Source organism: Talpa europaea (genome assembly GCF_964194135.1).
Source record: "Talpa europaea genome assembly, chromosome: 13".
NCBI classification, from domain to species: domain Eukaryota; kingdom Metazoa; phylum Chordata; class Mammalia; order Eulipotyphla; family Talpidae; genus Talpa; species Talpa europaea.
Genome location: NC_140080.1, coordinates 3,250,229 through 3,276,381, shown reverse-complemented (window position 1 = coordinate 3,276,381; position 26,153 = coordinate 3,250,229). Strand labels below are relative to the sequence as shown.

The 26,153-nt window shown below is 37.0% G+C and overlaps 1 protein-coding gene across 3 annotated transcripts in view; it reads left to right on the top strand.

Moving 5' to 3' along the window:
- TBCK (TBC1 domain containing kinase) overlaps positions 1–26,153 on the top strand; it is a gene marked incomplete at its 3' end in the record, with an annotated part of 123,915 nt that overhangs the window by 62,268 nt on the left and 35,494 nt on the right. For all 3 annotated transcript variants that reach the window (XM_084251938.1, XM_084251937.1, XM_084251936.1), the window contains 4 exons: positions 1,663–1,748; positions 13,090–13,126; positions 14,184–14,345; positions 25,285–25,460. In XM_084251938.1, the coding sequence (XP_084108064.1) occupies positions 1,663–1,748; positions 13,090–13,126; positions 14,184–14,345; positions 25,285–25,460 (461 nt within the window). The remainder of the gene's footprint in view (positions 1–1,662; positions 1,749–13,089; positions 13,127–14,183; positions 14,346–25,284; positions 25,461–26,153) is intronic.

Sequence of the window (26,153 nt, the reverse complement as noted above, 5' to 3'; positions counted from 1 at the left end):
GGTGTCATATATCATACAAATCCTAGCCCTCGGTAATTGGCAGAACACAAGGAAAATGTTTGCGTGATAGATTAGCTTTCTTCAGTAGACCCTTAATTAGCCATGTAATCCCACATAGTAATTATCTTTTATCAGCCTTGAATAAGAATGATATTTAATAAACTGGAGCAACTATGGAGAGCTGCCTGAGGCATAATTTCCTGGTTGAATATGAAGCATGCTTTTTAAAAGTTAATAACTGCATGCTTTCATCAACACATAGTTGAATGCTTGTGATTGTTGATGTTCCATACCTCTGGCTTCTGGGTAAATGAGGACTATAAACATAACATCCCTAATTGGAAAGAGAAAGAAAACATCAAGACAAGTCAAACCCGGAAGTCTCTGGGGCCTTGGAATCTGTCCTGGATCTTTAATCTATAATTCTTGAAGCTGATGTGCACTGTTCCCTCCTTGTTATTTGAGGAAAAGCTGAAGCAATGGACAGACAGAATAAATTCTTTTCCAATAAAATAAACATCAAATTAAAGAAAAATGTTAAATACCCACTCTCTAGCTAGCAGCCTTGGCTAAAATTTCACATAAGACCCATAATTTAGCTTTTTCATGGTATTGAGTACAGTACCTCCTCATCTTTGTTTTTGGCCTTGATGTTCCTATTTATAAAGTGTGTGGTAATTATATAGTGTGGTCATTAGAAACCAAGTGTACATTGGGGATATGGGAGAGTGCTACAGATAATATCAGATTGTCAAGGATTGACTACCATGTCTTGAAATGTTAAAAATTAAGAACTTTAAAAACTAAAAAAAAGGGCAGAGATTATTTTTAGAGGTTATTTTCACCAAATAATTGGCTTGAAAAACAGATGTTACTTTATTAAAAGAAAGAGTTGAGGTTATTAATTAAGAGAAACTGTCACTGAATTACCATTTCAATCTCAAAAAGAAAAATCTTGAGCTCTTGGAAATATGTGTTAATTTTGTTTTTAATTAGAAAAATTTGATGGTTATTTGCTTTTGAGTCAGTTGTTGCCAGTATCTTCTTTATATTAATACATAGTAAGTAGATTGACAAGAATAGTAATTTGTTGAAAGAATGGGAAAACTAAGGAAATGATGCTTATATTTGTGCTGAACCTATGAATTAGAGTAGGAATAAAACCAACAGCAGACATTGTAATTGCCTGTTATGTACCTGTTTTCTGATTAACATGATGCAAATTTGTATTCCTGAATATGCCAAATGCAGTCTTAGCTGGAAATGAATCAGAACAGGAACATATGCCTATATCTGAATATGTAGACAAATTGAGGCATAGATATTCTATTCTGACTGCTTATATAGTGGTGTTCCTTATTTAAGTATCTGTAACATTTTGAACACAGTATAAATGTGAGACATTCAATCTCACTAGAGAAGATGTACTCATTAGTATTTGTTTAAAAGGAAAACATCATTCATTGTGTATAATTGTGATTCAAGAAACGAACTGGTAGCTCTGAAGTCAGGAAATGAGTCATGGTGCTACTTCCTAGTAAGCTTGGTGTATTTTCTTCATGGAGAAATTAAATCTGTTGCTAGGTATAGACTAAAGGAACATGTGTGAATGTGATGTCTTGAAGGTGCTATAGTGAAAATGATGATTGATTGTCATTTCAGAGTATCTGACTGTGTTCTCTCAGATGATTGCCTTCCATGACCCGGAGCTGAGCAACCATCTCAATGAGATTGGATTTATTCCAGATGTAAGTACTTGGTGCAGTAATAGAAAATGAGGTCCAAAAAAAAAAAAGCAGAAATTGGCAATACAGAATGCTGTTTTCAAAGTTTCGTTGTCATAGAAATCTATATCTGGACAAGTTCCTCCTACCAGTTGTAGCCCTCAGTCACTGCCCATAGTCTCACTTTAAGTGATGGGGTATAGCTTAGAGTCTCCGGCCTGTTGAAGAAGTAGAAAATTTGAACCAAATGAATACTTACAGGGCTTCTCCTGAGTTTTGTTTGATACATTACCTTGGACTTTGCAGACCTTGCCTTCCTTCATTAGCTCTCAGTGGTCCACATCCAGCTCAAAGTCAGAGGTCACTCTCACAGGTTAGCCACGTGTGGCTTAACCTGCATCTCATCCATGATGCATGACATGGAGACAAGCCTCTTTTAAAAGGGACTTGGCATATGGCATCATAAGGTTTTTGAAAACCTAAAAAAAATTCTTTTTGAGGTAATAATTCTTCCCTTTAACCTTTGTTTCCTGATCATGCCTTTCCTCTAGAGACTTATTTGTAGAGACCAGTATATTAGTGGTCCAGATCGGGGTGAAAATGTTCACATTAACACTCAATTAGTGCATTTAAATTACTAGCAGTAACTCTTACAAGTACTTGAAGTGTGCTTTGAAGTTTAAAATATATTCATAAACATTATTTCATTTCACTCTCAAAGCAAATATGTAATGTGTATGAAGCAGATAATTTCAACACTTAATAGATAAGAAATTTAGTGCTTGGGAGATAACACTAACATCATATGACAGTTGTTTGCTCCTAACTGGTTCATCTTCTGCTGGGAGAATAGAGACTAAAATGTGGGTGCAGTTCCTCCCCAGTTCATTGCCCTATAGGCTGTGATCAGGCCTGTAGCCACCGTCCTTAACAAGTACCATGTCATCTGCTTCAAGCTTATCCGAGTCCCTGGCTTATTCAATGAGGGCTCCAAAGAGAACATATACAGACTACAACACTAAATGTAATAAAATAACTAGCCTTGACAAACCTTGTAAAAAATAAACCAGTATACATATCATCATATAACTATTTGTTTTTATATAATCTTTCCTATGTCATATTATAAATTTGAAGTATAATATAGAATAATACTCAGTTCAAGCTTATGACTAGAGTTGAAGAAACTAGGGAGGAACTGCTGAGTCCAAATTGATAATTGTGTGAGATTTTTGAGAACAAAAAATATTAATGCCAAGATATAGACTAAATGGAGGAATAATTATTTTCAGAAAATTGTCTTGAAAGCCCCAATTGTACTTATTGCCAAAGAGAAAACTTACATGAGTTCCATCAATGTTAGCTTGACAGAAAACATATATTGGAAAGTATGTATGGGATTATCTAGATAGTCTATTAAATCCTTAGTCATGTTCATGAATATAGATGGTAGTGAGAAAGGAATCACAAGAGGAAAAATAATTTATCTTTGCCTTAGTTAATCAGTAAAATTGAACCCTTTATGAGTATGGTGTCAGAAGCAGTGGTGAGCAAAATCACTTTGTGAAAACATAATACTGTGATCACACACCAGGTGTTTACTGTGTGGCAAGCACTATTCACCCTCTTTAGGTAAGCCAGCTAATCCTCACAAGTTTATAAATCTAATTAAACAATGTCTACCCCATATTTATATATAGTTAATTTGGAAAAGGCTAATAGCAAGATGGAAATACAATTTGAAATAACAATTACATGAAATGTAAGAGTAGGTGAAAACTCAGATAAATATGTCCAAATGTCACTGCATTCTTGAAGGGAAAGATAAATATGCTCATTATATATAGATACCAAGTCAGGGTTCCTTTGGATCAGGGATTTGATTTGACCCTATTTAATAGCTAATACATGAGCCTGTTCCTCTTGAACAGCTGAAAATGTGAGGCTCCGGGGTCAGAGACACAGGCTTACTCACAGCACAGCAATAGTGTGGACATGAGTATATGTGTGCTGGTTTCCCTTAGCCCCCTGCCCAAGTACCCATTTTATACCTCCATATGCCATGGGCTGCATTGTAGAAGAGGAACCCTGAATTTGGGGAACTTGAATTTTTTTTTTTTTTAATGGACAATAAGCCTGCCTTTCCTTTGTTCTGGAGAGAAAGAGAAACACTGTCTTATTTCTGCCAAGGCTAAAGATAAAACTGTCCTTTGCTGGAAAGGGAGAGTTTATCTCTATTTTCCAAGGCTTTTTTTTTTTAATATTAAAAGATAATCTAGAACCAAGGGCAGTCAGTATCTATGTTCAGAAAAAAATGCAAAAGTGCAAGAATACATAAATTTTAATGGTAATCGTGAAAAGAAGAGAAATAAAACGTGTAACGTTTGAATCACTAGAAAGGGTAGAAAAGGGGCCTCCCTGGTGGTGCAGTAGGTTGATCCCAGTGCCGTGAAGCTGTCTGCAGTGCAGGTTCAATTCCTGACCGCCCAGGGAGATTCCCACATAGCGTGGCAGACCTCTCTTGTCTTGCCCGCTGCTCCCCTTAGCAATGTATTTCAGTTGTCTGCCTGTTCTGCTCCCCACTCTGTCTCTGGTGAATCCTCTCACCCTCCCACGCCTCTGACCTGTACCCCAGCTCTTGTATAAAAAGTAAATAAATCTGGGCCTCCTCTGATGATGCAGGCAGTTGAGCGCAGCACCGTGAAGCTGTCCGCGGTCTCTGCAGTGTGGGTTCGATCCCGGCTGGCCAGCGAGAATCCCACAAGGTGCGGCAAACCTCTCCTGTCATGCCCACTGCTCCTCTCAGCTGTGCCTTAGGTCATTCCGCATGTTCTGTTCCCTGCTCTGTCTCTGGTGAATCCTCTCACCCTCCCATGCATCTGGCCTGTACCCCGGTTCTTGTATGCATGAATAAATAAGTCTTTAAAAATAAATAAATAAATAGATAGATAAATAGATAGATAAATAAATAAATCTTAAAAATTAATTAAAAAAAAAAGAAAGGGTAGAAAAATTCAACCAATCTTGTAAAACCTGAAAGAACACATAAAGAATGTAGGCTAATTAGATGGCCTAATAAAGAGAAATTTCAGTTATTTAAAAAAATCAATCTATATGCTACTTATAGAAGATAATTTAAAGATACTAGTCAAAAGAAGATAATCAAACATGGCAGGCAAATGTTTCCAAAAGGAAATTAATGCAGTGATACTAATGTAAGCTGTAAAACAGAAAACACACAACAGACCCACCCACCTGTGGACACCACACTTAATGTGGTGTCTGACAGAGATGACTCTGAAGTCCATTAGAAAGATTATTGAGGGCCTCCCTGGTGGCGCAGGCAGTTGAGTGCAGCGCTTTGAAACTGTCTGCAGCCTCTGTAGCATGGGTTTGATCCTGGCCAGCCGGGGAGATACCTACACGGTGTGGCAGACCTCTCCTGTCTCACCTGCTGCTTCCCTCAGCAGTGTATTTCAGTCAGTCTGCCTGTTCTATTACCCACTCTGTCTCTGGTGAATCCTCTCACCCTCCCATGCATCTGGCCTATACCCCGGTTCTTGTGTCCTGATACAGTTGGGTAAATACATGAAGGGAGGTGGGAATCAAAGGCTAACCCCACACCATACATAAAAGAACAAAATTTAAGACCTAAATATGAAATGTTATGTTTATAATTTTTATTAAGAAGGAATTGCTACAGAATTTATAGAGTACAAGATCTAAATTTAAAAAAAGAATCATAATCGAGTGATACAAAGGACCTTCCATTCTTTTGTTAATATATGAATTCGATGTAAAATTTTTTCAAAGCAGTTATGGCAAAAGGTGTGTTCAGTCTGGGTGGACAGTACATTGGCCTTGGTTGCATGTGCTGCTACGTGGGGTGAGTTAATTTTCAACAATTTTGAAATCATATTTTCCATTCATGCTTCCCTCTCCATATGATCCCCTCACATAGTTACTGGGGTATTTTTGTATAACTTTTTGTGGGAACCTCAATACCAATATTATTATAAGGGTGGTATTAATGTATGTGGGGTGTGGCTCATCTGGTGCAACATTCATGTGGAAAAGGGGTCAGTTCCAGATGGGGTGACAGCGTTTAGCACATGGCAAATGCTGAGCATCCTCAGCCTGGCCACTGGTAACCTGTGAAGGTCCCTTCATCACTGTGACAACAAAGCGCTTACAAGTGTTTCTGAACAGGGACTCTGTGTGCATGTCCAAGCACTCGAGGGCACCGTTCCGTCACCATTGAGAATGCTAGTGTGAACAAAGAAACTGATGGCACTGAGCATACATCCTCCCCTGAAGAAAATACCTGTCTAACCTCTTGTCAGAGGGAATGGGCAAAATGAAAGGAACATCAAAAAGAAAGTTAAACTGTTAATAGAAAAATTGTTTTTGAAGTGCTGTGATCTGCTTGTTTGTTATTTTTCTTTTGTTGGCCTGCTTAAGTCTGTGCAGAATATGAAAATCCCAAGGCTATTACTATTAAATTTAAGTTTGCAAACAGATTTGATGTTTTTAATGTTGAAATTGTTGACAATGAATAGTAGCGAGAGGGATGTGATGAAAATGCAGCATTTTTCTTGTTCTATTAATAATCACATATTTTTGTTGCATTTCATTTGTGTGTGCAGAGCATTCTTTTTTCCTCCTCGAATTATTGTCTTCCAACTTCTGTCTTTAAAATATTCATTTAGGTGACTTACTGTGGTTCTAACAGTGCAGGCTAGGACTCTGCCAGGGGCGGGCCGTCACTTTCACAATGAAATCCCAAGCTGGGTTTCCTGTCCAGTAACTAATCCTATCACCGCCATCCCCGGTTAATCTCCCGTCACCATCTCGCACAGGCTCCCACTGCAGGAAGATTGACTCCTCGCTCCTTTCCATTTGCTGAGGGTCACAGAACTCTGCATCCTGAGTGATGCTGCAGCCTGAATCGTTAGGCGTTGTGTGCACTGATGTGATGCTTCGATTATAGATGTCATGGCAGTTATGTGATTTACATATAAATAGGTTGAGTAATGTGTATTTGACAAAATTGAGGCCAGGGTGATTTTATCATTTTTGTCTTGGTGTATGTTTCCGCTTCTGAATATATGCCAGGCCTACGAAATGAGAGCCGGAAAGTGCCTTCTTCATTCCTAAGGAAACTGTTTTCCTAAAATGCCATGAATAGCATTCAGCTTGCAAATTATGAAAAGCTGTCAGTTGACCATTAAGAGAAATGATAAGTCGTATCTCAGTACTAGCTGTGCATTGGAACTGGTGATCGCTGCTAAGGATTGAGCTGACACCTTCAGTGATAAGCAAGTATGCAGCCGAAACCACTGTCCTTTCCCTGCAGTCCTTACAGAGGCTGCACTACTCCTGATCTGCTCCTTCCGTAAAGTGTGTCACTATCATCTCAAAATATATATACAGCTGACTTTATATTAACAGAAAGTGTGAATGAATTGCCTAGAAATATTTACTTCTTGATTATTTATTTTTGTTTGTTCATTTGTTTCTTCATTCACCCCTGACTCCTTTTTGTTATTTTAACATAAAGAAATCTTAGATTTTATTCTGAAAAGAGAACTGGCAATGAGCTTTTGCAACTTTATCAAAATGTGGGTCGGGATCAATGACAAAGGTGACCTTATTTAGGATTTCTCCTAACAAGAGACATCACTGGCCTGTCCTAGGCACCTGCACAGTGCTATGGTATGCCCTTGGGTTTGGCTTCTGCTGAAAATACATGCACCCAAGTTAAATGCAAGAACTTTGCCTATTTATTAAACTCTCATTTGAATTCCTGCTCCTCTCATCCTATTTTCAATCTAACGAGTCCTTATACTGATTGAGAGACAGGGACATAACGCATCAGTGCTCAAATTTTTTTGGTCTTGGGACCCCTTTACAATCTTAAAATTAATCAGGGATCCCAGACAGTTTCTTATGTGGGCTATATCTATCATTTTTTATTGATGCATATAGGCAATATTTATGTATTAATTTATTTTTAAAGGACAGTAATGAAACCATTACATGTTAACCAAAATAACATATTTGAAAAAACAAAAAAAAAGTATGAATGATGCTGTTTGATACTTTTATTATCTCTATGTAATAGAAACAAGTTGGATCTCCGATCTGCTTCTGAATGTGATCTATGTGGCACGCTGTCTGGTTGGAAGTCTGTACAGAAAAGCTGGCTTGGGTGGGGACCGTTCCAGACAGTCATAGCATACAGCCTGGTCGCAGTGTACCATCTGAAGCCATGTCCGTGACATTTCCACACTCTGCTACATTGCACATTGGTCATTGAGAAAATGTTGATTCACTGAATTTTGCAGATCTTTCAACTCTGAATCATTTCATTATATAATATCAAAAGATATTACTATCAACACCTCACTCATCAGAGTTGGGGTGTTACGCAATGGCATGTAGTGTTTCCAAACTTCTGATCTTCACCTGACAGCTAGATTTTTGCTTAAGGTAACAGGCTCACTTCATTCATTTTCAAGAAATGTCTGCCAGATATTGCAAGCGTGAACAAAATCATTGTTGATTTTGTTTATTCTTTCAAGTCGAAATGGTGTTTCTTTAGGAAAGGCATCTGTGACACTCACAGCTCAAAGGATCACGTAGGTGCTGTTCCTCCAGTCATTATGCTTCAGCACTTTGTGCATACTTCATCATGATTCATGAAACATTTAAAAAATAATGAATATAATTAATACTTTTTCTCCTGATTTTGCAGCATTTGTGTAAATGTTAGCAGAGTGGCGATAGCTTTGCTTTGTGGACCCCTGCCGGTCTTGGTTCCCCACACTCTGGGACAGCCCCTTGAGATTGCTAGTGTGTGGGGCCAGCACGCAGACACTGGTGCCACATGGCTGGGGTTCTTCTCTTCCCTCGTCCTCCTGCTAATGTTGATTATAATAATTCTTGCCTCATAGAATTATTATGGTAATTAAATGAGGTATCACATATAAACTGTTCAATTCTAGGTCCACAGTAAGAGTTAAGGGTTAGCAATTATTGGTGGTGCTGTTTACTCATTAACATTAGTCTGATCATCTTTCACAATTTTCTTGCTTATATTAATATAATTTACACTTAGAAAAGCAGTATTTACAAGTTGTAGTGGACATTTTTTTGCATTAATTAACAAATACTTTGCCAGAAGACTTATACTAATAACAGTATAGACTTTATTATTTGTTTGAGTTGGTGAGATTGCCACTTTGAATGTTAACCTCTCTTATTTGTTTATTTTTAAAGTACTTTTCTAGCTCCCATAAAGAATTACATAGCATGTAATTTTTACTTTAAGCATGTTTTGCTTAAAGTAATTTTGTCTAAAAATTTCAAAAAGTTTTTCTTGTATGTGTTGCTCAATGAGATAATTGAAAGGTACTCTGAAAATACAGCTAATTCTGTAATTATCCAGTGGCTAATGTGCTTCTCAGACCATTAAATGATCCAAATAATTTTATTTTCAGTTTCTACTTTATAACTTTTCAGTTCAGATTGTAAGTCAAGTAAGAATATAGAAAAGTATGTTTATGCAGTTGCTTATTTTTTTTTATTTCATCCTACTTTCAATATTAATGAAATCATTATCTGCAAAAGATGTTAGTAATATAACCTTTGGTACAAAGGAAAGAAATTTGACTATTTACTATTTGGGTCCAGTGGGTCTTTTTAGTTATTTCTATATGTTTAAATCATTTTAAAAATAATCTTCAGAAATTGAATAAAGGCATAGTTAAAAATAACTATTAAAAATCCTTACCCCAACTAAACATGTATCTTTTGTTAGATTGCTTCATGAGGTCACTTCAGAACTTTGAGCTATTAAAATCCTTTCCTATTGTAGTTTCTAGATTGATACTAAGCATGATAATTTTAATTCCTACACTGATGTCTGATACATACCACATCACCTGCCAAGTGTCTTATATCCACTAATTAATTTTCATAAATTTCCTGAAGTTTAAAACACACATGTCACTACCAGATCACAAAATCCAGAGATTCAAGGTTTCAATAAAATATTTGACAGTCTTTACTGCTTTGAAACCCTGCTGTTTTTAGGAATCTCTTTCTGCAATAGCTGGATGAACATTTTTGTAATGCAGAGAATCGTTTCAAGGCATTAAACTGATAGTTTTACAGAGCTGAAGAGAAATATAGGATGCACATAGGATAATAAAGGCAAGTTGAAGAGACTTCCTTTAACAACAGTAATAAATGATAATAATAATAATATAATACAGGGGAGAGAAGCAATATGTCTATAAATACAATATCTTCTAGACGAAATTATTTGACAAAAGAGTTTATATTACAAGAAATACTTCCATTTTTATCTTTTTTGTTTTTATACCTTTGTACATTTTGAGACATAATTTTCTGCTCTTTAAGATCAAGTTAATAAGCTCTTTTTCTTTGCTTTTTTTCTACTGATATTTCTTATTTTGACATTACCAAACCCCTGGGAAAGACCTCCTAACATGCTAGCTATTACTATTCTTTCTTGAGATTGCTAGAGGGCAGTATTTACTCAGCTGACTCTTACCAGCCTAAATCATAATCACAACATTCATAATTTCCTGATCTGGAAAAAAATAGTTAAGGCATGTGTGATTTCTTTTCATTAGGTTTCAATTTCTAACTTTAAATGAGGAAATACCTAATAATATCTCTGATGTAATAAGGCTAATTTTATATGCTTTAATATTTGCATTAAAATCTTTCATGATACAATTGCTATTTTTTAAAATTAAAACATGATTCAGCCTACCACTCAAAATTATCTTACTGGCTGTCTTAGTTATCTAAGGATCATGCTGCATTATAAAGGTGTTCCACTACCTAAGAAATTATTTTAGATGAAAATGTCCATTAAGACTTTTAAAAGGAGGAATTAGAAAGAATAAATGACAGGAATTTCAACCCACAGAATATATTACCTAATTATTTACCTGACTTAATCTAATTGGTAAAAGGTGATGGGTACGGGCAAACATGTAGAAATTGCTATATATTATATTAAAGAAATGTATTCAAGTGGAATTATTACTTTTCAAATATCAGTAAAATAGGCTTCATTGACTTTAATAGCTTATAATTGTCCAAATTTAATCGTTTATAATTGTTGTCCAATTATAGATATATAATTCAGTATTCCTGTTTTAAAGTTTTTCAATGCTTTCCACTATATTATATGGAGAATTTTTCATATCTTAGTCAAGGGAGATTAGCTAGTGTTCTCATTATGTCATATTTATTGAAAACTTCTCAAGAGAATATATAATTTTATTACTATTTGATATTTTAAACTCTCCCTTTTTGTTGCCCCTATTATATGCTTTATTCATTCTTTCAACAATACTCAAAAACCTACTTTGTGCCACGCATTTTAGAAGACCCTGGTTAGTGCCAGCAAAAAAAAACTACATAGACAAAATCTCTGTCCTTGTTAACTTATATCCTGGTGGAGCATAAACAGTAAGGATGTTAAATATACTATGCAATGTGTTAGGTAGTAAGTGGTAAGTATGAAAAAGAAAAAAAATAATAAAGTTTTGACATGGATGGTCAGTGCTCAGATGAAGGAAGAATTTAACTTTCAAATGAGTCAGCCTCACAAAAAAGGGAATTGGGGGAAAGAGCACTCCACATGGGGCAACAGCAAGTTCTACAGCCCTGAGGTTGGGGCGCGGGGGTGTTGCAGGAGCAGCCAGAGGACAGTGTGACTGGAGCAGAGCAAACACAGAGAGGTCACAGAGGTTGGGGGCGGATCGTGCAGTCTCAGGTCCTAGGCAGGACTGTAACTTACTGTCCTCTGATGCTGCTGAGCACAAGAATGACATGTTCTGATCTAAACATCTGAATAAAGATCACTTTGGCTGCCACAGCAAAAAGAAACCCACAGAGGGCAAGAATGGAATCTATCGATTAGTCATGGGTTATTGTAATAATCTAGGCAGGGGAGGATGGTGCCTTGAGTCAGGAATTTGGCAGTAAGAGGTAGTGAGACATTTTCATATTCTGGATGTATTTTGAAGATACACGCAACAGAACTGCTGCTGATAAATGTAACTATAGCATGGGAGAGAGAGAAGTCAAGAACGGCACCTAAACACCTAGGAATTAACCTACCCAAGATGGTGAAGGGCTGATAGAATGAAAACTGAAAGATATTGTTAAGGATTTAGATGATGACATAGGAGAAGGGAAGGTATTCATGCTCATGAATAAGAAGAATCAATATTACTCAAAATACTTTTACACCAATAGTATGAAGTAAAATAAAGTTAGAGCGGGGCCTCTCCGGTGGCGCAGCGGTTGAGCGCTGGGTTGCGAAGCTGCCCGCACGCAGCCTCTGCGGCGCTGGTTCGATCCCCGGCTGCTCCCCGGCCACCGGAGGAGGGTCCCACATGGTGTGCAGACCTCTCCTGCCGCCCGCTGCTCCCCTCAGCAGTGTACTTCGGTCCTTCTGCCTGTTCTGCTCCCCGCTCTGGCTCTGGTGAATTCTCTCGCCCTCCCGCGCTTCTGACTGTACCCAGTGCATGTATAAACCAAACAAACAAATAATAAATAAATAAATAAATAAATAAGGCATGCCTCTAAAAAAAAAAAATAATAAAGTTAGAGCTTTTTCAGATGTTTTAATGAATTGTTGTTGGTTTTTGCTTCCTATTGATAAAGGAGATTTTATTCTACCTTTAGAAGTTAAGAATGATTTAAAATTTTCAAACTCTCAAGAAATTAATTGAAAGTATGTGTGTTTTCATTCCTAAACAGTAAACTTAGGAAAATAAATTTGTCACTCAGCTAAAGAATCAAGCTATTGCATTCCTAGATCATGTCACTTTTGGTCTCGTATGAATATTCCTCTTAATTTAGAAAGTGGTAGCAGAAAGCATATGCTTCATAACACCTTTTTATGATATTTTTTCAAGTACCTGCTGATTGGTTTTCAAAGGATAAGGATAACTCCACATTTATGAGGACAAATAAAATTTCAGGGATATTATTGTATGAACTGAAAAGTACACCCTGGAAATTAGTAGCAAGTATTGTGTTTGGATTAGGAATGGGTGTTGAGTATATACTTCAGTGGAATGAAAACATCTGTGAAATAATCCTTAGCAAAAGGGTCATCTGTAGCATTTGTAATAGACATTTATTTGAATATTTGTGATAATGTAACTATCTACATTGTCTTTCATTTTAATCAATGGGGTAGACCAACACATAGAACATATTTTTACTATTCAGTGTATTGGCAGTTATTCTGACCATCTCTTTTCTTTTCTCTTTACCCAACCCCGTCTACCCCTTTTTCTACTCCTAGCTCTATGCCATCCCTTGGTTTCTCACTATGTTCACTCGTAAGTATCATTTTCCTTTTTCTTTTAATATTGTGCAAACAAAATAGCAGCTCCTCTTCCCCAGTTGGTTATATTTATATTAATATATTTATATTAATATATTTACATTAATATAAAGCAGATTTCATTACATATGCACCCTTATATAATTCTAATATAATGGAGTTGGGTAAAAAATAATTTATCAGTACTTGTCTGACTGATGAGTGTTTTTTTTTTTTAAATGTGTATGATGGAAGCAGTCTTAAATGTAGTGACATTCATCAAATCTCTGCCTTCTGCTGCTAAATTAACATTATTTACAAGAAATTTTGTATTTCTTATGTTTTTGTATTTCTAGTATTTACAAGAAATTTTGCAAAGCAACGTTTATAACCAAATCAGTCTTAACTTTTAGAGATTGTCTCATAACTAAGTTTTGTTATTCCCTAAGCTAGAATTCCTCCACAAAGCAATCAGATTACATGAAATTGTAATACTTTAATCAGTGTCAAATGTTAGTACAGTGGACATCTTGCTTGAACATGATCATGATCTGATAAATGGAGTGTCATGTTCAGAGTAGATCTGTGTACACTGACTTGGAAAGATGGCCACAGTATTGTTAAATGAAAGAGAAAGTTGCAAAAAATACAAAATTGCTAATTGATTTTTATAGGCATTTAATATAGCATTTATTTAAGGTACATAATGAAATAATACTAAATCCAAAACAATATTGCAGTTCATCTATTGAGAATAATGTAGCTTATGAGAATAATGTAACTGAAAAGTTCTAGGAAGAAATGCAGTGAGTAGAACAACTGTATATCAAGGTTGAGAATAGAAGATAGAAAATGTCACCTGTTTGACCAATATGCTTATCAATTCTTTTAAGGTAACTTAGGAAGCAATCAATCTACACATCCAAATAGACAGTTTAAAAAACAGTTTAGTGTATTTGTCCTTAGACAGTAGTTTTTACCATAATATAATCATCATATGTCAGTAAAGCAGTTGGTTATTGCTTTATGTTATTTTGTTTTTTAATTATAATTAATATTTTATCATTTTGCAGATGTATTTCCCTTGCACAAAATCTTTCACCTCTGGGATACCTTGCTACTTGGGAATTCCTCTTTCCCTTTCTGCATTGGAGTGGCAATTCTTCAGCAGCTACGGGACCGGCTTTTGGCTAATGGCTTTAATGAGTGCATTCTTCTCTTCTCTGATTTACCAGGTATGGACATAAATAAATGGAGTCATTCAGTGAAATTTAATTATTACATAGCGAGACATTCGTCTAACAGTTTGCAAGCATAATCATCCAAGACTTTGGAACCTCTTGCTTCAGCCTCTTCGCTCCTCTCTGAATTCTTTCCCTTGTATCCTGTTTCTTCTGCTGTCACCATATTCGACATACAAAACTGGGTCATACTAGCTCAGTGCAGTTAACTTTCATGTCAGCAATGCCACCAAGAGGATAAAAGAGCTGGGAAATGACATTTGCATCTTTTTGCTTGGGATAGGCTTATTTATCTTAAGCTGATAGACAGTAAATAGAGGCCACTTGGGAAGGTGTTTGAGAATCTCTATCCAGAGATGCAAATCACTAGAAACTTTCCTCTCTTCTATCCATACTTGCTTGCTAACAATCTGGCAGTTTGAGGAGAGGAAGCAGTGTCCTCTGGGAGGACAAATCCACCGCAAGTAAATGCACAGTGCAATGTAGCTAAGCTATTCACAAGTGACATGTCTAGATCAGTGTGCAAGTGTGCACATGTGTAATGCAGCTGTGTTCTCTGCTTGACTATGGTTTGACGATGGCTAAAAAGATGAAACTAACATTTTTGCAGAAACCAAAATGTGTTGCAAATACAAAACTGTACTTTGTTCACAGCATTCCCTGGCTGTATTCCTTATGCTGTGTTTATGGCTGGTCTCCATATTTTCAGGCAGGCACAAGTGAGTGCTGATAATAAATGCACTTAAATATATCCAAGAGGTAAATTTACCTGAAAACCAAAGATCAAAAGAAAGGTACCCTAAGATGATGTACTTAGTAAGCATTCTCAAGGGGAATAAGAAACTTGGTGCCAACTCCAATTTCTGTTTTTAGTGAGTGATCTATGCCTGGAGCGCTACCATCTCTCTATTGAAAATCATCATCCTTTCTAAGAAAATAATAACAAAAATTCTTTGATTTATTTAAAACTTCTCCTCTCTATTTGTCTCAAATTAAAGGTATCTCCACCTAATTTATCAAACTTTAATTAAAGTAAAATATTTCTTTTTTTTTTTTAAAGATTTATTTATTTATTTATTTATGCAAGCACTGGGTACAGTCATAAGTGCGGGAGGGTGAGAGAATTCACCAGAGTCAGAGAGGAGAGCAGAGCAGGCAGACTGACGAAGTATACTGCTGAGGGGAGCAGCAGGCAGCAGGAGGGACCCTCCTGCACGCCATATGGGACCCTCACCCAGTGGTCGGGGATCGAACTGGCTCTGCAGAGGCTGTGGGCAGCTTCACAACCCAGTGCTCAACCACTGTGCCACCAGGGAGGCCTGAAAGTAAAATATTTCTTATATGAACAAATAATAGTTTTCTCTGGGAGATTCTTTATGGAAATCAAGTTATCTTTTTTTTTTTTTTTTTGGTGTTCCCTGATGTCACACAGTTGTAACTGGAGACACCATGATCTAAACCTGATCTGGCTCTGCATTCCACGACCTTAACCACTAAGCTCCCGGAACTTTTTGTAGAAAGAAATAACTAGAAAAACCACTGGGGAAAATAAAATGAAAGACTATTTTATTCAAAAGATTACCAACTGGGTAGTGTTTCCATCCTAGTACTGTCCACAGATACTTTAAACAATGAATTTATCCATCTGCTCAGTTGGCTTGATTTAATTAAGTTGTTCTGATTATTTACTAATGCTTTTTTTTCTTTGTTTTGTTGATACATCCCTTTTGTGCAATTGAAAATTCAATATGTCTGTGTCATTATTTATGGTTGAAATAAATTCTAGACAGCATACCTATATCTGTCAGATAATTACAAATGTGTCTTAGGGGTTTCTAAGAAGATAAGAATATTTAGAAGCAGAAAAGAAATTTTTCACAGAGAACCTATAGAAATCTGGCAATCTGTGTGGAAGAATACTTAATTTATTCTCCGAGATTAGAATAGTTAAAATTTTAACATTAAGGGAAAGAAATGTGTGTGTGTGTATGTGTGTGTGTGTTTGTAAACACACATATATATAATATTTCAGAAGTAATACTAAGTATAGTGAAGGAACTTTGCCGTATGAAAAATTTCAAATCATGTTTTCAGGAAGAAATTAGATTTGGCTAAAAAAAAAACTTTGTAACATGATATATATTTTTTATTACAGAACCTTAATTGAAAGGAAGAGTTTTAAATAAAATTTGGAAAGATTTCATTTTAGTATTACCTACGTAATTTACATAGGATTTTCCACACATGGAAAATACTTATTAGGGAGTACTTTATTGCTTCCTGAAAATACTGCATTAGTGTGTTAAGAAGCTTGGAAAAGGTATTCATCGCTTCTGACTTAAATCACCTTGGTAATGCAGTCTTTCTCAGTATTTAGCACAGCATGTAATATTTCATGAAATCAATATATATTTTTGAGCAGCATAGCTATATGCCAGGCTGCCAGATCTATAATAAGCAGTGGAGACCATTTTTGTCTTCAAATTGCATCCAAATATGTTGATACTGAAACAATTAAGAATCACGTTATAAAAACTCAGAAAAATAGCAAAGTACTAATATAGACCAACTCTTTAAAACCTTTTCTCATAGTTTTTCTGGCTATCACTAAGATGGAATTAGAAATGAATGAGGATGAGAAAGTAAAGTAGAAAGTGGGCAAGAAGAGCAGTGAGATGTGTTTTGGGTTTTCAGTGATGAGTTTCTTGCTTTCACTTAGGGATAAATACAAATGAACCAGGGTTACCAAAATATTTATGTGTAATCTCCCGGTTGTAAGCAGTGGTTCAGATTTTTTAAAACTACAAAAGCTGAGCCAAGTTTAGCAGGTTCTTGCCAGTAGGCTGCTACTTTGTGACCTTATTAGAGAAATGGTTTAATGGAGATGAATGCTATAGAAAATTCTAGGTGTTTCTAACAGACACTATCAGGTCTGGGGAGTTAGAAGCCCTTCCCTCTGTAAGTTATGTTTAAGGAAATATCTGAAATTAGTGAAACTGTGGAGTCGCAAGTGGAGAGAGGGGAGAATCTTCTAGATAAAGGAGAGAAATGCTCAAACATCCCAGAGCATTCAAGGAATTGGAGTGGAGTGCATCGAGCAAAAGGGAAAGTGGCTGGAAGCAAAGACCAAGGAGAGATAGACACAGTGCTCATGCAGGATCTCGTAGGCTGCATTGGGGATTTTTGAAAATATGTCTTTGTCTAGGTATATTCTTTATTTTCAGTGTTTTTGAAAGAATAAAAAGTATCCTTGTCAATAACATCAGGTACCAAAATATGAAGGCCACGTTGATATTTGTCGAGCATCCCTGTCCCTGCATTCCCTTCAAGGAACTCTATCACAGCAAAGAAAGGACAAGTGCCTCCAGTCATCATCCATCATTCATTCGTTGAGCATGTAGAGGACAGGATAGAGAGATCATTTGGTGAGGAGTAGAGCAACTTAATGAAACATGATTGTTCACTGCAGGTATCATATCATCAAGGTAGTAAGATTTGATACTCATTTTGCCTGAAGCTGAGAACCCATTAATATTCACCTTTTCTGCTTATGCACATAATATTAATGCATGTTTATCTCTAAATGCAACTTTGGCCAGTCACAAAAGGACAATCATAATGGAAATTAAATGTGGCAGTTTTAGCACTGATCCCCTCTCACCACCATACCTGTAAAAAATTACATAATGACATTAATTTTTAGATGGAATATTAAATTCTTATGAGTTTAAAACTGGTTAAGAATATATAAGAGGGCCTCCCCGTTGGCGCAGCGGTTGAGCGTTGGGTTGTGAAACTGCCCGCGGCCTCTGCGGCGCCGGTTCGATCCCCGGCTGCTCCCCTACCACTGGAGGAGGGTCCCACATAGCGCGCAGACCTCTCCTGCCACCCGCTGCTCCCCTCAGCAGTGTACTTCGGTCCTTCTGCCTGCTCTGCTCCCTGCTCTGGCTCTGGTGAATTCTCTCACCCTCCTGTGCTTCTGACTGTACCCAGTGCATGTATAAACAAAACAAACAAACAAATAAATAAATAAAACATGCCTCTATAAAAAAATAAATAAATAAATCTTAAAAAAAAAGAATATATAAGAGTAATTACTTTTGTTGATATGATTATATAATCACTGAAATAAAAACTAAAAATTTATTTTCAAATACTACATATTATATTTGGAAAATGGAAAACTTTGAAAACATGTTAGAATACATGACTTACAAGCTGAAAATAAATGTTCATGAAAAACACAAAGCAAGCAGAATAACTGGAAAAGAGTCAAATTATGAGTTGATTCTAGAATGCAGGAAGAATTCTCCTAACACTGATGGAATTGTCGCTTTTAACGTATACCACTAATATTGCAATATATAACTTGTTTGTAAGCTGAAAGGGAAAATTTCCTTTGTGTGGGAACTGTAATGAAAAATAAAGTTGGGTTGATCACGATTTTAATTCACTTGAAAAAAACAGTAGCTAGTGCTAGTGCAGCTTAAACCTGGTCCCAAGCTTCAAGAAGCTAATGGGATGGCTCTTCTCTATAGGAGAGCTTCTTGTGGGATTGACAAGGGTTTCTGCTTTTTGAAAAATTTTTTTGATAAGTCTAAAATTAGTCTTATTGTTTTTTTAAGGATTTATTTATTTATGCATACAAGAACTGGGGTACAGGCTGAGTGGATTTACCAGAGACAGAGTAGGGAAAAGAACAGGCAGATCCACTGAAATACACTGCTGAGGGGAGCAGTGGTTTAAGACAGAGAGGTCTGCTGTGCCATGTGGATAGCTCCCTGGAAGGCTGGGGATCGAACTCATGCTGCAGAGGTTGGAGATAGCATCATAGTGCTGTGATTAGCCCCTTGTACTGCCAGGGAGGCCCTAGTCTTACAGTTTAATTAGATCAGTTGCTGTTAAACATATTTTCTATCAAGACACCAGTGATGATTTGTTGATGTTTATTTTACTACTGAGTGTTTGTATGTAACTCAGATTTCAAAACATTTAAAATAGGCAAAGAGGGCCTCCCCGGTGGCAGGGCGGTTGAGCGCTGGGTTGCGAAGCTGCCCGCAGCCTCTGCAGTGCCGGTTCGATCCCCAGCCACCAGGCGAGGGTCCCACCTGGCGCACAGACCTCTCCTGCTGCTCCCCTCAGCAGTGTGCTTCGGTCCTTCTGCCTGCTCTGCTCCCCACTCTGGCTCTGGTGAATCCTCTCACCCTCCCGCGTTTCTGACTGTACCCAGTGCTTGTATAAATAAATAAATAAATCTTTAAAAAAAAAATAGGCAGGGCCTCCCTGGTAGTGCAGCGGTTGAGCACTGGGCCGCAAAGCTGCCCGCAGCCTCTGCAGCGCCATTTCGATCGCGGCCACCGGCGAGGGTACCACGTGGCGTGCAGACCTCTCCTGCTGCCAGCTGCTCCCCTCAGCAGTGTACTTCCTCACTCTGTCTGTTCTGCTCCCCGCTCTGGGGAATTCTCTCACCCTTTCGTGCTTCTGACTGTACCCAGTTATAAATAAATAAATAAATCTTTAAAAAAAGAAAAAGAAAAAGAAATTTAAAAAAAAAATAGGCAGAGAACTTTGCACCTTCAAAGCATATTAAATGTAATCAACCTGGAAAACCTTTAAGTCAGAAACTGTGTTTAAAACTTCCTGGCAGATGCGCTGATGGAGAATGTAAGGAAGGAAGGAAAGTCCAAAATGTAACGCTCTTAATTTGCTAACATTTTAGCAATACTGGCCAGTGTGTTTGTGTTTAATAACAATGTAACTCTAAGGGCCCACTCTAGTCCCTCTTCTATCTAACCCTGTCTCTACCCACAAATGAAAGTGTCCTCAGGGACTGCTTATCTTAAGTGGTGATCTTCAGTGGAACAGAAAATAACTTCTTACCACTTGGCCTCTCTGTGTGCAGGGAGTGTGTGAGGTAAAGCAAATAGAACAAAAGACAAACTGGGAGTAGATTAGAGAAAAAGAAGAATACTATGCCAGTGTGCTTATAGGCTGGATGTTTAATGTTATGTAATATTGAAAAAATAACTAGAATTTCCCTTAATTACAAGAAACTACATTTAACTACCTTGAAAATTTAAACTAGTTAAATCCTTCAGTACAAATTATTATCAGTCATATGAAGAATGCTTATTGAACTTGAAGGTTCTAGTTGCCAAAAAAAATCAGACTTCTGTTTTGTTTCAGATTCACTACTCAGTGTAAAAAAAAAAAAAAAAAGAGAAAATGCCATCAGCTACTGAGCTGGTGCTAAATCATCCAAGCACTGCTCTGATCCATTATCAACACCAGCTGCTTTGCCTCATAGTAGCTACCTACTCAGCTGCCAGATTATAAAGACAATTATGTTAAGAATAGAAAACAGCTTAAATATCCATATGTCCGTCACGCTCATTGCATTTCCTATTTATTTCTCACTTCATTGTAGGCATTAAGCAACAGAGATGATAGATGCTTAGGAAAAGTGCCAGTAGCTGCATGCAAGTATCATGGATTTGAAAGGCAGAGTTGACTAAAGTAGGCACCCAGTGACAATGGATCAGCCTTTCCCCTTAGGCCTCATAACCCAGATTATTTTTTTTTAATTTATTCATTTAGTCAGTCAACAAATATATGTTGACTTCTTACTAGGAATGGGTGTATATATACACGAGTGTTTGTGTATATATGTATGTGTATAATTAATAATTAATATTATTACTGGTTTATAATTTCTTTCCACTGGCCCAGAGCATTCTTGCATAATTATTTAAAGGTGACCAAATGATACCCGTAACTGTAGCTGACACTCTTAATTATATGCAGCATTACCTCCTGGTGCCAGTAAGTTACATGACTGACTTGTGCCTATGAGCCTTAATTTTTCAGGAGGGGATTCAGCTTCCCCCTCAGAACTACTCTATAGAATCGATAGAATTTGGAATCCAGTGGGACATTAGGTATGTGGGTGCATTCCTGTACTTTCTCTAAGGTGGGGTGTGGGAACAAACTAGGGATTGGTGAGTGGGCGTGGTGCTACCCACCGTAATATACTGCACCCAACACATTCAGTGGTGCTAGAGGTCCCAGTAATGTCCTTACAGTTTGGCTTGCAGAGAATGCTGCCTAATATTCATATTTTACCCATGTACCTGTTTTTCTGTTGGTAAGTGTAGGGTCAGGACTGGACACAGTTCAGGTATTCTATGATCCAGCAGACTGGGTAAAGGAGGAGTCAAAGTCCTCAGTGGTCTTGCAGGTTTTTATTGGGATTACCAGGTACACGGCAGGCAGGGGCGCTGGGGGGCCAGTAGGCTGGCAGGCCTCCCAGCCCCCAGCAGGTCTTCACTCTGGGCTCTCCGGCCTTCTCTCGGCTTCTGCTTCTCTTGCTTCTCTCTCGGCTTTTGCTGGCGTCCCTGTGACACCGCCCTCAAAAGCCCAGTCGAATCCCATCTACCTATGCCCACACCCTATTCCAGGTGCCCGCCATCAGGCATGCATTCAGGACCGCAGGGTTCCGTCATCTATCCTGATGGCAGGAGGGCAGAAAAACCTGATACCTTTTACCTTACCCTACAGTAAGGTAAGCAACTTTATACTTTTCTCACTGTTTCAGCAGTGAGTGTTCCTTTGTATTATTTTTGGGCTGTTTTTTATAATGATAGAACAGTAATTAGAATACCTAGAATCGGGGCCTCCCCTGGTGGCACAGCGGTTGAATGCTGGCCTGCGAAGCTGCCCACACACTCTGCAGTGCCGGTTCGATCCCCAGCAGCCGGCGAGGGTCCCACATGGTGTGCAGACCTCTCCTGCCACGCCCGCTGCTCCCCTCAGCAGTGTATTTCATCACTCTGCCTGTTCTGTTCCCCACTCAAGCTCTGGTGAATTCTCTCACCCTCCCGTGCTTCTGACTGTACCCAGTGCTTATATAAATAAATAAATAAATCTTAAAAAAAAGATATATATAGCATAAATTAAAAATAAGAATACCTAGAATCAATAGTATCAATACCAATATCTACAATCAATAGAATACCTAGAATCAATAGAATCAATACAAATCAATATTTGTCATACTCTTTTTGTAAATAAGTTCTCTGTGTCAAAAAAAATAGTTGTTGAGGAGAGTAGGTTAACAGGTTTCAGATCTCCTTTATGGTTTTGGACATTAATGACTTTATTCAAATGTTCTAAAGTTTTTATTAGTGTAAAAATGATACCATGTAATTGAGCAATTAACATGTGACTCCACACTACCCTACCAGAATAAGGGAGTTTCCCTCTTTTCCTAGTTTACTAAGTTTCTGTGAAGAATAGATATTGAACTTTGTCACCTTTTGTCAGCATCTATTATGATACTTATATGGTATTTCTCTCTTATCTGTTACTGTGAAGAATGCTTTATTACCTACATTTTGTTCTTAAAATAACTGAGACAAAGTGAGTTTTGAATTGCTCATGATTTTATGTGAGTAACTGGCATTTGGACCAAATCCTGATTGTTTTTGTTTTTGTTTTTTTTACTATACAAACGAAGGTGCTATTTGTTTAGAAAAGCAGATTTTTGTGGGTGAAGCAATTGAATGTCTTAGTTTCAAATGGTTCAACCTAGTAGCTTCAGCAATTCAGTTCTGACGTCCTAGGAAGCTCAATTTCAGTTAGACTTGGGACAAATCCTGCTGTCAGACCAAACCCTAAGGTGAAATGCTGGCCATTTCTTTACTTTCCACATGTGTCAGCCCTTTCTCAGTGAACAGTGAATAAGAACTTGACTTTTTAAAAATTTGAACCTGTCTTAAATATAAAACATTATCTCAGCGTCTTGTCTTCAATCATTTAAGCAAGCTATGTCTTGTGGTTATGGTTTGGATACACAAACCACTTATTTGTGTCCTGTTGTCCCCCTACTTACTCCTCACCTACCTCACAGAAACAACTGGGAACTTCAGGAGAGATGGCCCCTCAACCTTTTGTCGCCCAAAGGGAACATTAGATGTGTTTTATCATTTTGAAAATAGTTAAATATATCTGAGAGCTATGATAATAATGGATGTGAATAAAGAAACTGAGATTTAGAGATATTTATTCTCTTAGAGTCACAAAGTACCACAGAGAGCCTGGAGTCCAACCTGGTAGACCATAATCCAGGGCACATGCTTTATTTCCAAAACTTTATATATCAAAATTTTCATGCAAGCTAGAAGACAGCCAGGCCCTAGGATGAGAGATTACTTTTTAAGAATTATTGCATATTTTAACATATAGTTTGTGAAATACTTTAGTATAATATTTTGGTTATGATGAAGTGCTTAGGAGGGATTTTGAGATGGAGAGGTGACACGGGTCAAGTGAATGGAGAATGGGAAATCTGCCAGTACCAATCATCAGGGTGGAATGGGGTGGACGCCAGAAAATTCTCAAGATCATTGTCAGCCTTTTATGGTATTAGTGGGTTGTTTTGGAAGCAGATACAGTGATTAAAGGACTCGACTACCACCTCTGATCTGGATCATTGACTTGACTTCAAGCTTCTCCTGGATGACAGTGTGTCAGACCAATTTGAACACTCCAGCTGCAAAACCTATGGCTCAAAATCCTTTTCCTTTGGAAATTAAACAGTGTTAAGTGGATAAACTTTTTTAGGAAGGCAGGGTTTTCCCTCTTTAACTGAAAATGTTTATCTTAACGCTATTAATTTGATATTTTCTAAAACAAATCGAAAATATCTCTTCCTTCTGAAGCAGAATAGACGAGCTTAGACTTGATTCTTCTGCTGGTTTGTGTTCCTCTATGTATGAAATACCAAGTTTATAATGGCATAGAGCTTTTTAAAAAACATATTCCACTACATTGACCATTGCTTAGATAAATAGACCTACATCTCAAAACTTAACTCTGTTTCATAGATTTTATATTAGGAATGGAATAGGGAGTGATGAAATCTGACCTCTGTATAGCCATGGAAATAACCAGCTGTAAAACTGACAAGCATCACTAAAAGCAGATAAAGGAATGCTTATTTGAGTAACCGGTCTTTCCAGACCTGCTGGCCATATCCCAAATCTAAATGAATTATGTAATGAAAGACCCCTTATAACCCTTTAGAAATTTCAGACACTGCTCCTAAGAGCACACGTAACATATTAAGTCACGTAGCTCCCTTATGTCTTAATTTCATCTTCAACAAAACAAGAATGATTTTGAAACCTGTCTGCAAGAATCATTGTAAAAATTAATGGGGCTAATTGAAAGTACACAATGCCTGTCACATAATAGATGCTCATTAACTATCCATTCCCCTTCCCTTCTCCAAGGGTTTTCTACCTTTTAAAAGCAGACAGATCTAAACCCATTGACTTGACTTCAGTGGCTGTTTCCTTTTCCTTAGATACAGTGCCTCATTTAATAAAGAAAGGGGAATTTTATCCCTTTTTTATTTATAGCATATTTTATATTATTCTCCTTTGTATCTCTGAGCTGACACACTGAGATTTTTACAGAGGAAATGAAAGTATCTGCCATTTACTGATCTTAGGAGTATTGCAAGAGAAAAGCTATTCTGTGCTCAACTCCTTCATCCAAGGCAACAGTTTATATTTCTGCTGTCTCTCTGCGGTCTCCATATTCCCCAGGCAGGAGCTGCTCACGCACCACAGGGAATGTTGAGCTCCTACAGATCTATAGTCCAATAAAACACACAAAAATAATTGGGAGTTGTAATAACCTTCCTATGTATATCACTCTATCAAAGGTGCTTAAATTTCAAATTTGAGAAAAGAAAGAAAACTATAAAAATGTTTCTTATTTTATGATTTTAATCAAGTGATTGTAATTTTAATCTTTCCCTTTCTGAAGCGTAATTTAAACCTTCTTCATTTAACTAAAGATAGGTGTAACACGAAGGATTTTAAGGGCAATTCAATTTATGTTTGACTTTTATTAATATTCTGTCTAGAAATTGACATAGAACGCTGTGTGCGAGAATCAATCAACCTGTTTTGTTGGACTCCTAAAAGTGCTACTTACAGACAGCATGCCCAGCCTCCAAAACCACCTTCTGACAGCAGCGGAGGCAGAAGTTCCACTCCTTATTTCTCTACTGAGTGTCCAGATCTTCCAAAGACAGATCTGGTATGTATTTGCAGATTTCATTTACAGACTCCTAAAGAACTATACCATAACATATTGCTTATTATATGTCTTTTTAACATAGCTGTTTACTAATATCTAATTGTATTAATGCAAGTATTTCAGAAAGATATCTATTTGATTTTAGTAAGGAAGATTGTTTTGATGTATTACTCAAGGGAGCAAGTTGCCTCTTTCTCTGTACTTTCATATCAGTCTGTGTAACAACTTGTTATATACTAAGAGGATTCTAGAAACAGGGAAAATTAAAAAAATAAAGTCTGAGAGTTATTAACAGAATAAGAATGTGCAATTTTTTTGATTGTAAATTGATGAATGAAATAGAATTTTGAAAACTATGCTATTCAGGTTTTTCAATACTGTCATTATTTCTAAACTTAGGGCTTTCTATGAATGGTTTACTAAACTTGCAGCTATAATTCACATATTTCAGATTTCCCAATATTAATATAACACATTATTTCCATGAAGTTGAATTTCAACTAGTATGTTTATAGTTTTTTATATTTTAATAAATTAATAAACTAGACTCTAAGTTGTAAAAAGTAATATTTTAGTGATAGAACTTTTTGCAATTTTATTTCATGTATGTTAAAAGTAGATTTTGCAGCTAGATATTTTTTGTAATTAGGTATGTTTGCAAGACTTCGCAATTCTCACTCCTTGGCACCTTCT